At 43.1% G+C, this 16391-nt stretch overlaps 2 protein-coding genes across 5 annotated transcripts; both read right to left on the bottom strand.

Moving 5' to 3' along the window:
* Positions 1–2321: 2321 nt before the first annotated feature.
* Positions 2322–7533, bottom strand: tmem168b (transmembrane protein 168b). Of its 3 annotated transcripts, none has more exons than XM_086209521.1 (5): positions 6267–7533; positions 6036–6164; positions 5784–5926; positions 4778–5052; positions 2322–4645 (listed from the first exon to the last, which is right to left on the bottom strand). In XM_086209521.1, exons 1-5 carry the CDS (start codon positions 7170–7172, stop codon positions 4098–4100), a joined length of 2001 nt encoding a protein of 666 aa, XP_086065647.1. In that variant the 5' UTR covers positions 7173–7533; the 3' UTR covers positions 2322–4097. The 3 variants fall into 3 exon arrangements, with proteins under 3 accessions (XP_086065647.1, XP_086065648.1, XP_086065646.1); XM_086209522.1 differs by having other exon boundaries at positions 6036–6840; positions 7336–7532; XM_086209520.1 differs by having other exon boundaries at positions 6036–7533.
* Positions 7534–8574: 1041 nt separating this feature from the next.
* On the bottom strand, positions 8575–16199 carry samtor (S-adenosylmethionine sensor upstream of mTORC1). 2 transcript variants are annotated; one of them, XM_086209518.1, is made up of 5 exons: positions 15953–16199; positions 12761–12902; positions 12125–12253; positions 11347–11461; positions 8575–11015 (listed from the first exon to the last, which is right to left on the bottom strand). In XM_086209518.1, exons 1-5 carry the CDS (start codon positions 16110–16112, stop codon positions 10383–10385), a joined length of 1179 nt encoding a protein of 392 aa, XP_086065644.1. In that variant the 5' UTR covers positions 16113–16199; the 3' UTR covers positions 8575–10382. The 2 variants fall into 2 exon arrangements, with proteins under 2 accessions (XP_086065644.1, XP_086065645.1); XM_086209519.1 differs by lacking the exon at positions 15953–16199 and adding an exon at positions 13044–13332.
* Positions 16200–16391: the final 192 nt, after the last annotated feature.

Below are 16391 nucleotides of genomic sequence, written 5' to 3'. Positions count from 1 at the left end.
GTTGTTCTGTCTTTGGGGGTTAGTTGATTCTGAACTCTGATTAAGACATCCATGACAATCGGACTAATAGGTGGAGACAGATTGGCTCACATTCCTCCTGTAACAGGCTCATTCAGTCGCATCAGAATGTAAATTAATATTGGATTCCTTTTATGCCAAATGGTTTTCTTTTTTACTTTTTAACTTTACTAATGTCAGACTTCTTTTGAGTGTCTGACAGACATTGATGTTTTTCTCATTTGGGGGGTTGGTGGGGGGGGGGGGGGGGGTTGGTTTGTCAAGGGAACCAAACCTTTCAGCTCTGTGGAGGCTGCACTATTGCACAAGTAATCAGCCAAAGCTGACATCTCATTCTTTCTGAAGCCATAAATCTCACCCAGATCTGCAGAGCTGCTCAAACAGCCATTGAAACATTTTAGATTCTTTTTAATTTGGACCAAAGCAGAGTTCCAAAGCCATTGGGGTCAGCACAACTTCATACAGCAAGAGGAAATGGATGTCAGGAGGTCCGATTTTTAAGTTTTTTTATTCCAAATATTCACAAAAACAAAAAAAAAATCTCACCAAAAAAAGCTTTTGTCCTGTTCGGGTTTTGTGGTTATCAGATCAGTCGTACATTTCTGTGTGTTACTCATGGGTGGAGCTGCTGTTGTAAACTAGACTGATGTGTCACGATGTGAATGTAATCTGCTGTTCAAGTCGGAGGGTTTGTGGCTGATAGGTTTGTCATGTCGCCGGGGCACATCGTCTTGATACTCTGGCTTTTCTTCTTCTTCTTCCTCTGTTTAGAGTGCAGAGGTTAATGTGCAGATGTAAAACACTAGAAATGATTTTTAGCTCATTTGTCAACGTTCGTCCTTCCTGTCTTGTTGAACTTATTACAAGTTCATTCGTCGTGCTTTATTTTCCTCCTGTCATAAATGAAAGCTGTCTAAATGTGGGCTGGGGGTCTTCTGTGTACCCGTGTTCATGTCATGGAGCGGTCAAAGTCTTGACCTAAAACCAGGTCATGAATTTGCACATCATGTGTTAAATAACAAAAAGAAAGAAAATAGAATTTAGAGACTGAAACCACAAAAGAGCAGTGGAGTGAAATAAGCGCTGGCCCCAAGAACAGGCCTCTGTTCCACTGTTTTCAGGTTCAATGTAGTTTCATTTACAGCCACACAGGGGCAGTAGATGTTCCTTACTGTCTGCCCTGTTCCCTCTTGTCTCCTAGACAACGATCACTGGCAAATTGCTGTAAAAGCCATTTTCAACTAACTTTGTGTAAATGTGAAAGTGATCATAACAGGAATATGCTGCTGCACCACATGATTTTATAATGTTTTCAATAAAATCAACAGAGAAACCTGATTTTGATACACTGTTCTTCGAGCTAGATTAATATTGTATATTATGGAGAATTTATCGTTAATTTAATGTGGATATGATGACGGTGTTGTGAATAAGATGCGTCTGATGAATTCTATTTAAGTGATCTTTTGTCACATATTACATTTATATATGGAACTAATATATCAAAAATGGTCCTTAACCTTTATTTCTTCTTATTTTTTTAATTTTTGCTAGTTTTAAGGCTTTACCCAACCCTCTTCTTTTTGTTGTGTGCTTGCTGCTGCTGGGGCTTGTTATTGAGTTGGTCTGACTTTTTTTTTTTTCTCCTTTCTTTTATTACAGTGACTCTGATTAAAACACTCGCCGCTGTTGTTTCAGCACGACTCAGTGTACAATGACACCCATTCACTTAAAACTGCTCCAACAGCAACAAGGGGTTCGGGTGTAAAGTGTCTCTAGGAGACAACGGGTCGGTTTTGTTTGCATAGTGCCAAATCACAAGTTCTGTCTTGGTTCTTTCTAGATGGAACAGATCTAGAATCAGACTCACTGGTTTTAGATTTGAGAGACCAAATATTTCCCCTGGTGAAGTCCAGTGTTGATGCTTAACACGACAAAAACCTGATAACACGCGACTTAATACGCCTCTCTAGGTGTTGTATAATAACTACATAATTTACTCTGTATTCAAAAGACATCTCACAGCAGACAAGTCTTTTTTTTTTAAACATTTTTCACATGTTCAATTAAAAATCAGACACATGAGTAAGAATGGTGTCTTCCTCACACATTTTGTTCCAAATTCCATGTTCGGGAGCACTTCATGTTGGCCCAGAAAATCCATCCACCTGACGACAGTTGTGAACGAACTTGGAGGAAAAAGGGTTATTTTGTGAACATAAAAATTGTTTTACTCAAACCTGTAAAAACAAAAGTGTGTATAACAAGGAAAAAAAAACAGACAGAAAAGCATTGGACACCTTGCAAGTGCAAAACCGTTAGTTTTATTAAAAGATTATAGACTCATTAGCCTTTCCAACAGGAAGATTACCAGCTGCCTGTGACACTCCTACTCCTTCATTGCATAGTCACTCCATCTTTTACCCCTGGAAAAAAAAGAAACCCTTTTTGCTCACACATAGAAGTACAAATATATAAGCAGATAAATCTCATGTGCTGCATTTTGCTTTTGAAGGTTACATAGGACATTAAAGTAGCTCTCTCATCTCTGCTGGCAGTGAACTCATCGAAAGAGATTTTACTTGTTTTGAAGCAGTTAGAAATAATCTTGAGACAATTCTCCCACAACAGACACAAAGCAGCGCCTTTATGTACAGAAAACCAGAGAACAGTAACTTTCACATAAAACGATAGGTTTAAGCCCTACACAGAGACTGCTTCAAATATAACTTATGCCTGAGATGTCCCTCTGTGCATAAACCACCTTCAGCCCTGCAAGTTTGACAATCTTTGGAGATATTTGGGTCAAAAGGCACCATGTGATGGTGGAATTAGAATTATTAATCCAACTGCAAAAAAAAAAAAAAAATGTGCAAAATCGTGTCATTGTGCTCTCTTTCCTGTTACAAACTGGGACGTAAATCACAACATGTACAACAACAATTTGATAGGAATTTAAAAGTACAATAATTTCACAGGACACCAAACCGTAACAGTAACCAATGTTGATACAGGTTGTGCTGAGTTCACGCCTCATGATTTTAGCTCGGATTCACGAGCTGCCAAATTTTGGAGCAAATTGTTGCTGCGTCGCTACGCGGGACATTTGCTGAGCAGCATCGCCGTCGCATCCCAGATATCTCACTGGCTAAATACCTGGATTTGTCTGCAACGAGCTTCGGCTATGAGATGTGAGAGAGGGAGGGGTCGTCTGTATTATCCGCAACTGATGTTTCCTTGTCTGAATTTGGCCCATTTGGCAAGTTGTCCCAGTATCATTCAACCGAGATGACACCAGGCTGTAAATACTGAATATATGGAAACAGGCGTGAGTTGTGACGTGCTAACATGAACATGAGAATCGATTCTCTCAACCGCAGTCTTTTTTTCTTCATTTCTGCAAAATGCCACAAACGCTTTTGATCGCTTGCTCCTCAGGGACACCGATGATCCCGCCTCCCTTATTTCCTGTGCCGCCTCTTTCTTGGAGACCACGTGACCTTGTCAGAAACTCCTGTGAAGAATCCTGCTGTGATTCGGGACCCTCCCTGGCATTCCTTTGTCATGTCAATCACATTAGCGTGAAGTTCCCGACTCCCAAACAGCAGGTTGAGTTGTGTGATCACTACAGCATTCTGATCACACAAAGTCATGTGATATGAACTCAGCTCAAATATGGAGTTTAGAATTCAATAGCTGCCTGTTCAGGGTACCGAAAAGAAAAGACAAAAAAAGACTCATTTTTCAAATTGAGCAGCTGAAAACATTTTTAAAGTAATTTGATCTTCAGATGAACACTGGACTGGAATGGTTTACTGAACTTTGCCACCAAGTGTCGCACTTCACCCAGCAGCCCAGTGGAAGAGGCTTATGACGTCCAGTAAGTCACAACACCTCTAGCCAACCTTGGTAAGGTAAACCAGATGCTGGTTCAGCCAGTCTGTATAAAATCAAACTAGTTTAAGCTCACACTCACCAGACCAACAAAACCAGAAATAAACCCAACTCCACTCAGTATATTTAAAATATCTTTTGTGTAAAATGTGTTACAAAATGATAAAAGTTGTTTCTTGGTAACTTTAAGATCTGACCAGTTTGAAGCCTTGGCCAGTGTCCAGTACAGCTGGTGGAAACCAGTTGAGTTTCACTCTCTTTATACATCTTAGGCAGGCGGTGCAGAACCACAGCAGGTTCAGGCTGCCGCACCACAGAGCCAGCTGCACCACCGGGTAGGTGCACCGGGGGAAGTACATTCTCCAGTGGTTGGTGACATCACTTTCTGTCGGCAGGTGCAGTGTGTAGTCACTCCAGTGCTTGGAGATGCCGTAGATGGCAGAGACCGCCTTGCCCCTCTCTGACCACTGGATGTTGCTGTTGGGATTGCAGTTATACTCCACCCACTGAGAGCTGAAGTCACCCAGCTGCGGCGGGTCCTGGAGCTCGACGTCCGTCACTCGAACCAGCGTGGCCCCCTGCACAGCCATGTAGAGACCGTCCACCTTCCTGATCTCCTTCACCCACGGCAACGAGTTGTCACAATCCAGTACCAGAATGAGACGAGAACAGAAGCCGTCACTCCTGTCCCGCCACCAATCCACGATGTGGTCCAGTCGAAGAGTGTCTCCTCCTAAAGACCGGCGGAGACCAGCACAAGAACGTTCACAAGACACCCAGACATTACGATGTTTTTCATTTACATGACTTTTCTTCAAAATGGCCAGAAAATGTGGAATATTTATGCTTCCACTAGTGCTCGCACCTGCCAGAGCCCACTCCCCTGATCGGTGGGTGTGGCCACTGTAGAAGATCACGTAGGTGTCATGGCGAGGCCCGTCTGCAGTGCGGAGCTCCAGGAAGGCCCTGATCTTGGACTGTAGAGCCTCCAGGGTCACTCCACTGGTGGAATAATCGCAACCAAATGTCTCAATCAGGTGGTGGGCGAAGAAGCGCTGAACGTTGTTCAACATGCCAGTGGAGCGCCTGTTCAGCTCCTGCACCTGACCTGGAGGCAGCAGCAAGGGCTGGCCGTCGGGACTACGAGGACACACAGAGAGGACGGCTGAGTTTAACCGAACACATCATCTGCGACACTGGAAGAGAGCAGAGCCGGGTCTCGTTCACAGCAGTCGCACGAAAGCTCTGCTGACATTAAGCTGCATCATTGGTGGAGACAAAGAACTGACAGTCCTGGTGTGCTGCTCCGTGTTCTGCAGGCTTCCTTCACCATTTTCTTTTTACTTTTTTAAATTAAAATTCAAACACTTTTAAAGCATTTACAGGTGGATCAGCATAAAATGACCATACTAATTTCAGTAATGATAATTAATAATAATTTACTGGGTTTGCCAGTTAAAATAAAAATAACGATCAATGTGATATCATTTAAAATAATTTGAATTTTTCAAATTAAAAGGTTTTAGACGCCAGATGACAGGACGCATCCTCCTGTGGCGTCACTCATGATCTCTGTCTTTGAGGGATTTTTTTAGACAGTTTATGAGTTGTGCTCAAATTGCTGCTTAACACTTTTAACCTTCAGATTGTCAACATTTGAAAAGATGCCAAACCAACACATTTATATTACAGTATTTAAAATCCTATGGTTACATCCCAGCTCTGTGGCGTGTACCTCAGAGCTGCTACTGCCCCCTGAGTGGGTTCTTTTCATGTTCGGTGAAAACACAACAATGATTAAATTTGCTCTGACAGCAATGTGAACACCATTTCAAGCACTTTACTCAAAACTTCGAGCACTTCCCCCTCACCTGCAGTAGTTGGTGGGGATGACCACAGCGTAGCCCACACAGGTTCCCCCCAGGCTGTTCCCCAGCTCGTGGAAAAGGCCATGAAAGAGAGACTCCAGAGGCAGAACCAACAGGAACATGCTGATGAAGATGCTGCTGGAGGCCTGCAGGACACATTCAGAGTCAGTGACACACAATTGCTGGACCAAAGTGAGAGATGAATTTACAACATATCCAGGACAGATGGCGTGATACATCCATGGTTGCCATTACCTGCCAGGAAAGAGCAGCAACAGCAATGGTTGACCCCAGTGTGAAGAGCAGGAGCCGCTGAGAGATGAGGCAGAAGTGTCTCATACCCTTAGATGCCATGATCTTATCCAACCCGCTGACCTCTGACCCCTGGGATAAGCACAGCCTCTGGCATTCACTTAGCTTGGTGTGAAAGCCCCAAACCGTGATGACGAATACCACATGACATGCTGCCCAAAACAACACACACACCAAAAAGCTTGGGATAGTCAGGTACCACTGATCCAGATCCACCAGCTTCCTTGCAGCCAGGACGATGAAGGCCCCCTCCACCATCAGCAGAGGCAGGAGGGACAGCCGCCGCCACAAACCCCTCCACAGCAGGAAAGGCTGCCAGCGCTCGGTCACAGACAGACCACTGAAATATTCATCCAGGAGAGGGTCACAGATGAGCTGGCTGAAGAAGCAGGTCAGGGCGAACGGGTTGGTGCTGATGTTCATCGACTCAAAAAGGAGCACAGCAGTGATGGCAGCGAAGCAGGCGAGGTTGGCCAAGGCCAATACAGCCTTCATCCGGAGGGCAATCATAACCATGGCGAGTGCCACCACCAGCACCATTATGCTCAGGGACTTCTGGATGATTAACACCGTGCTGGCGGCGGCGAAGCCCGCAAGCTCCAAGCGCTCTGCCCATGTGAGGAAGGCTGGGCGGTAGTGGGTATACCCCAGCAGCCTCTCCAGCATCGCCCACAGCGTCCTCAGGGCCACACTGACCAGCAGCAGGCTGTTAGCCGCCTGCTCCTTCACATCGCTCTCCAAGTCGGGGCTGTTGAGGAAACACAGCAGTCCCAACAGAAAGCCGAACCACAGGTGGAGGAGGCTGAGGCTGACCGTCTCCATACTGAAGTAGTAGTAGAGTATGCACGCTATTCCCAGCACGAACAGAGCTAAAACGAGAATGACTAAAAGTGTGGACTCCGCTGTCTTCTCCCAACGGGCGTAGAGCCCAAGGCACAGGGCAACCAGCAGGTTCAGTCCGGACAGGTAGCCCAACCACCGGACGGAGGACCACATGCTCGCCTCCCCGTTGACCTCATCTAACCGGGTCATCGCCGCCTGAAGGCAGTGGCTGACGCAGTACCGTAAAAAACGACACATTTTGGGGCACTTTGGTGCGTTATAAAGGCGTTAGACGGTGTTTGGAACTCTTCAATCAAACGACACCCAAAGGTTAGCTACATAGCTAACTTATTGGAGGAGGCTAAGTTAGCTAACGTCACCATCCTTGCGCCGGTCGCCACTAGCAAGAAATACAACTTACATGGTGGAGGTTATAAAGTGCGTTTGGTGTCGTGTCCGCTGCTCTTTTGAGACGGTTAAGTTAAGCGCCTTTAAGCCAGCTTCTACTGACGTGAACTACATTTCGGTTAGAAAAGTTTGTCACGTCAAAAGTTTTCAGGAACCATGACAAGTCCGACTGGCTTTGAGTACGGTAAGCGCGGAGGGTAAAAAAAAAGAGTTCGCTACCGGTAAAGGTTCAATTCAGGGGTTTAGTGGCGTTTTTGTACAAAAAGTTGCAGTCGTGATATACCGGCGATTATTCAATAAGTATTTGATATATATTAAGATACGTTAAAGTAGAGCTTTTTTTGATTAATTTGGCATTGGCTTTAAAGGAAAACTTAAAAGTGTGATAAGTGCAAACTTCTGCCATACTGTACTACTAAATATGAAAGTAGGGATCCCGACTGTTGTGTTTCCATCTGATACTGATGTTAAATATTACTGATGAATTTGACGTTGTCTGTTTTGTGTCAGTGACTAACCACAAACAGCTTCCAGTTTTGTTTCTGCAAACTGCAGGAATACTTTTACTACACATACTTGGTGCTTGCAGCAGCTGTGAACGTTATATGTTATAATAAAGCAAGTAAAGTTGAGAACCTTTACTTTACTTAAATAACTATAAAGCAGTTTTTGTATCATAGTGCCTTATAATGTGCCAGCTTTTAAACACCAGGTTTCCTGCAGGTTTAAATGGAATATTTCAGGATTTTAAAGGCCAACTTGAATCAAATTTAAGACCAATTTCACAGACAAACTGGCAAAAAGCTGTGAAGGAACTCTACTATACTGTTTGAATTTTCCTTGGGACAAAGTATTGAATTTTAGAATTAGTTGTCCTCCTGAAGGTCACAGTAACCTTGAATTTTGACCACCATAATTTACAGTCCATCATCAAGTCCCATTGGACGTTTGCACAAAATATAAGTTGTTCCTGAGACATTGTGGTGAGAATGGCGTGAGGTGAGTTACTAAAACCTTTGACCACCAGAATCTTTTTTGTTTATCATCCAATGGAGCCAAATTAGACAGAGATCCCTCAAGGCGTTAACGAGGATGACACAAGCGCGTTGAACTGTGGCCATGGTGGAGGTATAGTTAAAGATTGTAAGTAAACATTTACAGAGTCTCAGCCACCTTCATAATTTTACAAGCAGCAGGTAAGTCAAAGCATGACGCAGAAAAAGAAAACACACACAGAGACACCTTGCACTTTTTACATTCATTTATAAAAGAGAAATAGAACCATACTATAAGCACACGTTGTTCTGCATTGTTGAAAATGCTGATAATGAAGATGAACCATCTCATGCAAATGGGCCAAAAGAAACCTTGGAAGACAAATCTATCACAAAACACAGCTCTTTAAAATATGAATATGAGTGATATTGTGAGATGTTTTATTCATCAGCAGGAAGATATGCATGACTGGAAAAATGTATTACACAGGAAATGTTGTTTAGATGAACTGTACTGTTTTGGTCACAGAAGTTTGACGTCTTCTTTCAAATGGATATGAGTTTCTTTTTCTCCGGGGAATGAACATCTGCTTGTGACAGAATTGTGGACAAAGAAGGCACCTTAGACTTACTGGTTTTACCATGTGGGCCCATCGTACTAGTTGTAAAACTGTCATAAGAAAATAATCACATTTGTGACACCCTTTGGGATCAATGATAAAGTGCCACTGACAAGACGCACAACAAATCTCATTCTATCATTCATACAAACAATCACACACACACACACAACTGGCCTGTTCGGGGACAGGCAGGGACACACACTTAACACGTCTTCTGGTAGTGTCTTTAGCTAAAACCTCCCCAGCAGGAATCTTGAGATCTCACCTGCTATTGCTAAAATGTTTAATTCCCTACCTGTTTCAAAGATTCTGTCAGATAAAACTAGTGCAAATCTCTTCTGTTAAGGTGAATTTTCAGACTATGAGGAGCTCAGACCTGGATTTTTTCAGAGGCAGAGTACTCAATGTATTTTCCAAGGTTAAATCATTTTGTTAAAGGATAATATTGCTGTTAATATGCACTGTTTTATTGTTTCTTTGCTTGAAAACTAAATAAAGGTATTAATAAGGAATTGAGTATTGATACTTGTGAGAAGAGGGTGGAGAAAAAGTAATACCTACTCTGAAATACTCGTACCTTGTAACACAATGAGTAAACACGGTTTCACATTAGTAAATCTAGTAATACTCATACTATATGGTTCTGGAAATGTTTAAAATGCTACAAATACCACTTTCTTGTAAAAGATACACAAATCGTTCAGAGGATGCCAAGTTAAAACGGCATTGCCACACTTAACACTGGACAACACCAATGTTTTGAAAGTTGAGATTTTTATTTATATATATATATATATATATATATATATATATATATATATATATATATATATATATATATAATAAAACCAATTAACTTTTTTTTTCTTTTCTTGGAAAACTAAATGCACATCAAGATTTTCAGAAGGTCTAGCTGCATGACTGTGAAAGAAGCAAGCGTACCAAGTTCGGTCCTTCTATTTCAGTCTCTCCAGTGCAACAGAACTCATATCAGAACACTCGGGTTTCTGTTTTTTTTGTTTGTTTTTTGGTTTTTTTTTGGCTTTTATACTAATCAGCCTGCCACACTAGCTTATTCAAATAGAGTACAGAATGATGCAGACTTCTTATTGAGAGCTGATGGGATGGAAATTGAGAAGGGAGCAGATATCTTGAGGGCATTCACTTTCCAACTCTTAAAAAAATCTAGCTATTTATCAAAATATATCCATCTTAGTGTGTGTATATGTGTTTATGTGGATATGTGTGTGTGTGTGAACTCTCAGAGGAGTGTGGATATGAGAAAATAACCTGTAAACATCTCTCTTTCACACTGTGCAAACTGCATTGTTTGGAGGAGAGGGAGGAGGCGAATGCAGCAGGTTCAATTTGGCAGCGCAGCAGTTGAAGGGAGACGAAAGTTACCTAGAGGAGAGATAAGGGAGGGGACAAGCTGGTTTAGCCTAGCTTTGAAGTAAGATTGGGTCCTCCAACTCATGGAAGCCAGGCACTGAGCTGCTCTGGCTCTCCCCAGAATCTGAATCATAGGGTGTGTCAGGTAGCTCCATGAAGCCCCAAGCCAGCTGGTCATCCTCAAACTCGGAGCGCACCTGCACTGGTGTGTCAGCGCCATCTTCTTCTTCATTGGAGTGGAAGTCCTGAGGGATGTAGAGCATCTCGGGGTAGTTGCGAGACACCAGGTCGCTGGTTGTGGCAACAGACACCTTACGGAAGGCGATGAGATGCATATGGGAATACTTTACGTATTTGTAGCGCTTAAAGCCCAGCGATTCCACCGCCACACGCCAGCTGCGCATCATGAGGGCATGGCGGTTCTGGTGGGAAGAATCTGGTGTGATGATGAGCAGCAGGCCATGGAGCTCCAGTAGCTCATGAGCCTTCTTGCAGCAGATCCAGCGCTGGTATGGTGAGGGGAAGTAGGAGAGGAGCAGGGAGAAAACCACCACGTGGAAAAGCTGGGCAGGGAGGGTGTCGATGGGGTTGTGGAGCTGGCGGAGGAAGGCCTCTACTGCGTCACCTGCCAGCTGGAGTGGCCGCTGGAGCTGAAGGTTGAGGAAGTCACACTTGTACACACTCTAAAGGCGCAAGAAAGGGCAGAAAATCAGCAAAAATCTGCACCTACTGTGGTTCAAACCTAATCATTTGCCATTAACACCCATTTAACTTCGCCGATCAAACCAGCAGTAAGTTTCTGGCTTTTTCTTCTGCTTTCATTTGCAATTGCTCACAAAAGTCGTTGGGCAAACAACACCCATACAGTTGCGTGAGTCATTTCTGGTGTTGCTTTTGCTTTGTAATGCTAGCATTGATCCAGGAAGCAGGAAACCCACACAGACATTTCATCTATAAGAAATGGAAATTGAAATTTTGTTTTGACAACACAAAGTGGACAGAATCAAAACTCACCTCAACTGCAGGCACTATGTCAATACCAACTGTAAGGAATTCATCAAACTTCAAGAAAGGGTTAAAGCAGCTTCCCACGTCCAGAAGGCGCATTTTCCCCAGCTGAGCAACCAAACTGTAACACAGCAGTGGTAGAAGGTGTTTCACTTCTCAAGGTAGCTTATAGTCATAATAATTGATAAGTTAATTGTAATTATAATTATGATAATTATAATTGATCAGTTTTCCACACAGCAGTATAGCAAGTGTGTCTCTCTCTGGGCCACAGTAAGAGGACATTATGATTCAATTTGCAGTGAATATAAAGCTGGTGTGAATCTTTATGGTTAAAAAAAACATTTGATATCATCAGGCCAGTTACTAATAATCCAGCTTTTCCATTACAGACGAGACTTTCAAACTGGTGCAGTTTCTGAAAGTGTCCCAGTACCAGACTAAGCACCAATTCTAACCAGGTTTTGAGTTTCCAATGTGGCTCATACTGACACTGAGATTAGAATCCATTAAAAAAACAAAAAAAAAACAATTAGCACACTAAACAATCTTAAATGTTGAGAGTTCTACTGATTTAAACTCTGGAGACATCGGATCACGCTGGCAGAGGTATGTACTCTCTGTGTGGCTGCTAATTTAGAATCTTATTTCTGGACACAGAATAAAGAAAATACTAGAAAGATAGCATATAGTGCACACTTCACTGTATAATTCAGTTAGTCTGTGGAGTGGAGTGGAGACAGTGTGAAATCATCTTTCATGGTGGAGGGAGTTTACTACTTACTTGGGTATGGAGCTGGACGGTTGGGCACTTACAGATGCTGAAGTCAGACCGATGGCGAGTGCGGCACTTTTCTCGTCCTTCTCTAACATTCTCTTCATCCCACCATCCAAATAATATTCTTGACAGACACTGAGAAGAGAAGAGATGAGAGGAGAAGGTGCTCCAACTTAAACTGTTACTTAAATGTGACAAGTGGATATGAACTGACAACCAGATGCAAATTTTGGAATCCATCGGAATCTCACGCCTTTCTGCACATCTCTTCCTCTTATTAGTGCCGGCGTGTACAATCTAAAGCAATGACATCAATCTCATGTGCTTATGCTCATGTCAACAACAAGCAGTCACGGCGAAGAGAGAAGCTGGTCAACAAAATGTCAAGAGTTGTAGTTGTAATGTCTTTAAAATGATCATTTCAATTTAGGGAAGAGACGAGCGTGAAACACTTTCAACACATTTAAGCAGCACGGCCTTTACAGTAATTCCAGGACAGAAATAACACTGAGGTAGAAGCAGAACTGATTATCATTCAAATCCTAATGACTGAATGACAGCCTGCACATTCATATGAGTCACACACTGCCGTTACGGGTTCAAAAACTGCAGCTGAAAGAGGTTTGCTCGAGTCAGTGGTACCTGCGACACCATTCGATGCGACCCTCTCCTTCGCAGTTTGTGGCCCAGTGGCTGTCCGCAAGATTCTTCATGGCGAGTGCATACTCACTAAGCGTCTGCTCATCCTCACAATGCTCCCGCCAGATCTTGTCGAAGTCACCCACTGTGGAAAAAAACATTTTTTTTTTTAATTTAGAAAAGAAAGTTCACTCCTCTTAGAGGAAGCTTTACGACTGTGAGGTAAGCCTCTGATGATGATCTAAACAGGCCCAGACAGAAAAAGTTACAAAACCTCACAACTTACTTGCCAACTTTAGCAACAACAACAAAAATCAACCGTAATCCTTTAGAAAAACATGTGGAACACGTTCACACACTGCTGGTTCTCCTTTGTTTCAACATTACCAACACGTTCCCTCTTCTCTGCCAACACAGACATCGTGCTACATCTTTAAAAATCATCCTCCAATAGCCACTTCTCAGTCGCAATAATGTCAACAATCATTTCCTTCAGCACATCTTGAGAACTTTACAGCCTGTAGCATTGGCAAACACACTGATAAGGAGAAAAATCCCATGACCACAACAAGCAACTGTGCATCAGATTTGCAGAAATGAAAGGACAACAAGAAGAGGAGGAGGAGGAGGAGGAGGGGCAATAAACAGCAGCACTCTGACAGCAGCACTACTGTGATTCACTGTCAAGCCTACCAGATCATGCTTTCCTTATTAACCAATCATGAGGTCTGTAAGGAGTCTGTGCTGGTTTAGTCCGAAAAACCCAACCAACAACACTCCCGAAGAATGAATGTTTCCATCGATAACTATTAAAAGAAAACCTCACAGTTTTATTTTACAGAAGAACACACACATGATTAGGCGGTGGTTTGCCAACTGTTGATCCAGGAAAGAGTTAACAGGTGACCTCACATCTATAAAACAGAAACAGAAGGTGGCCACATCTGAAATAGCACAATCCACAAACTCCTTTTTAATCTCTGTTGACTTTGAGATTATAGTTTGTTTTGGATCCTGAAACAGTCAAATCCAAACGTACCCACCAGGAGAGGGCACTGCTTTCAAGCTAGATATTCATGTAGAGTGCTGTGCTCTGATCCGGCTACGACTACAGAGATTTTTGCGCCATTGTCATTGTGAATTTGCATGTTTCCTCCTACACCATCTTTAGCAAGACTACGCATTTCTGAGAAAAAGAAAAATGAGAATACAGCTTCAGCAACAGCACAAAGCCTGCGTGTCTGCGTGGGTAGGCATTCTAGCAAGTTCTTATTTCCAAAGGCATTTCAGCATTGCTGGTTGGTAGGCTCAACACTGGAAGCTACACACAATTCTCAGCTGAAAAGCTCAAATGAGGCCTTCGGTCAGAGGGAATGTCAGCCTCTTACATGAGCCGCGACACATGCAAATACTGAGAAAAGCAGCATTGTCCTAGCCATTGTGAGTGTGTGTTCATTAACTTGTTTTCACTGTTGTACTGTTTTGAATCTACTTTATATTTGTTTTTAATTCATTTCCTAATTCTTCTTTGCTTATCCTGAGTGCAAAAAAAATAGAAGTCGCTGAGAGCAACAGCCCAGGGGAACTCAGACATTTGCCAATTTTTGCAAAGTAATAAATCTCCATGTGACAGACACAGGGGGGACTTTCTGCTGCCGCAGTTTCAAATCCCATACTAGTACTGGATAGGGGTGGTACTTCTTCTTGTGATATGATACTGATACATATGTCTTGCCTTTCTGCCCATTAATTTATGGTGCTCAAGTATGAATACATACTAGCATTTTGATGTCTAGCCGTTGCTAGAACGAAGGCTCAAGGTTGTCTGCACAGTTGTCTTTACTGTACCAATCATGCTGCAATAATTAAAAACTGTGCTCACATAAGCTGTACAAACTACGCTCTTACACCGTTTCATTCTGGGATGACAGTTTGAATTCTGCATGAAGAAAAGCATAGTTGAATTTGGATGTGCGATTGTGAAAACCCCCAAACATCGTGTGTCCTGCTGTCCCCGCACCGTGTCCACTGCTAGAGAGAGGACAGACTTGCTGATGGCAGTTTATTCCAGGTCGACTGGACTTCATGGGTTGTGTGACATCACCAAAACTAGCTGACTCTGGTCTCTACATGATTATCAGACTGAGACTTCATCTGGATGGCTGGCATCGCCCAATCATGATACTTCATTTTTCTGCACCCCCCCCAGTGACTGACTAAGTGACTCAGTGACTGACTAAGTGACTCAGTGACTGACTGAGGGGTTGTCCTACTTCTACTGGGGCACTATGGCAAACAATGTTGAAGCTGAGTTATCAAATTGTGTGTAACTGTCATCCACGATTAAGCGCCAAAAAATACAACTGCTGCTTTTTAAGGAGTATTTCAGTTTCACAGATATTATGTTGCGTGGTAGATGAATTGTCTTGCAACATATCGCAGAAGCCATTCATTTGTGATACTATTACTGTGTGCAAAATATTATCAGTTACTGTATGATTCCCATTGCTAGTACTGGAAGCCTCTGGTGATACTGGGTAAAACATGAGGGGTCAGTATAAGTAAGTATACTAGTCTATGAACCCATCCAGTGCCACACAATTGATTAGCTTTGGCCGTTTGACAATTGCTACGCAAACAAAATATTTGTTAAGCAAACTGATATCAGATTAGTCTCAACAAAACAGAGCATTTTATATTCAACATGAACAATAAGAGTTTATAACGTGTTTTTTTGTCACTGTTGTTGTTTCAGGATTGACACAAATACAGTAAAATGAAGCTACTCAGGCTGTTTGTTGAGTCCACAGGGTCATGTTTTTGTCAGTGGGAGCTCCTGTGCTGCTGGGAGGGAGCTAATCCGCGCTTACATGAGTGACTTGCAGCACACAAACAGCTGCAACATTTACTCTGTTTGTTGTGTTGAGGTTTAGTAGGTTTCCAGGCCTTGCTTGCTGATTGCAGCCTGCAGTCCCCTAAAAAAAACACACACAAAAAAAACAACAACAAAAAAAACAGCTAACCCTAACACTGTCCCGAAGCTAACCCGTTGGCTATGGAGGTAACATTTCAGAAAGCAGAACAAGTTAGCACGGATAACCGCTGACAAAACGGAGTTTGTTAAACGTGTGTCATCAGAGGTAGCCACTTGGCTGCAGCAGGGCCAGACAAGAGGGGCCCGCTAAGGCTGCTTACCTTCTCTGTATTTCCTGCGCAGTTTTCTATGGACGTTTTTAACAACCCCTGACAGCTTCTCCTGCTCCTTCTTGCTAGGTGACACATCTGGTATGGGGACGTAGAACAGCTCCGGGTGGTTTTCCGTCTCTCTTGCCTCGACAGTGTCCCTGGGGTCCATATCACTGCACCGCAACGGCCGACGCTGCCTCCGCTGCCTGCTTCCCCTTTTCCCCAGCTGCAACCCGACCGGCGAACCGGTCGACCGGCCAACAACGCGCAAGTTGATTGGTTGATGCTGACAAACATGCTCCAGAAGTGACAGCGCAGTAGCCAATCACGAGACGAGAAAGTGGTGGAGCGTTTAATTGTACCTCGTAAATTCTACTGTCTCTTCTCTAACTCTAACCTCATCCCGCAACTGATTGACATGACAGGGAAAAACTGTGTCGACTAACCT

The sequence above is a fragment of the Aulostomus chinensis genome, chromosome 7 (assembly GCF_037954235.1).
Source record: "Aulostomus chinensis isolate RoL2024-O1b breed Wild chromosome 7, RoL_Achi_v1.0, whole genome shotgun sequence".
Taxonomy (NCBI): domain Eukaryota; kingdom Metazoa; phylum Chordata; class Actinopteri; order Syngnathiformes; family Aulostomidae; genus Aulostomus; species Aulostomus chinensis.
This window is presented reverse-complemented; position numbering and strand designations above follow the sequence as displayed.

Bases quoted from the DNA above. Each gene is read 5' to 3' on its own strand.
- tmem168b (XM_086209520.1), bottom strand. From the start codon at position 7,172: ATGTGTCGTTTTTTACGGTACTGCGTCAGCCACTGCCTTCAGGCGGCG. The intron at 5,927-6,035 runs GTAATGGCAACC...TGTGTCCTGCAG, and splicing joins TTGCTGCTCTTTCCTGGCAG to GCCTCCAGCAGCATCTTCAT. The intron at 4,646-4,777 runs GTGCGAGCACTA...GCCGGTCTTTAG, and splicing joins AGGGGAGTGGGCTCTGGCAG to GAGGAGACACTCTTCGACTG.
- samtor (XM_086209518.1), bottom strand. From the start codon at position 16,112: ATGGACCCCAGGGACACTGTCGAGGCAAGAGAGACGGAAAACCACCCG. The intron at 12,903-15,952 runs GTAAGCAGCCTT...TTTTTTCCACAG, and splicing joins GCGCAGGAAATACAGAGAAG to TGGGTGACTTCGACAAGATC. The intron at 11,462-12,124 runs GTAAGTAGTAAA...GCTGTGTTACAG, and splicing joins CCGTCCAGCTCCATACCCAA to TTTGGTTGCTCAGCTGGGGA.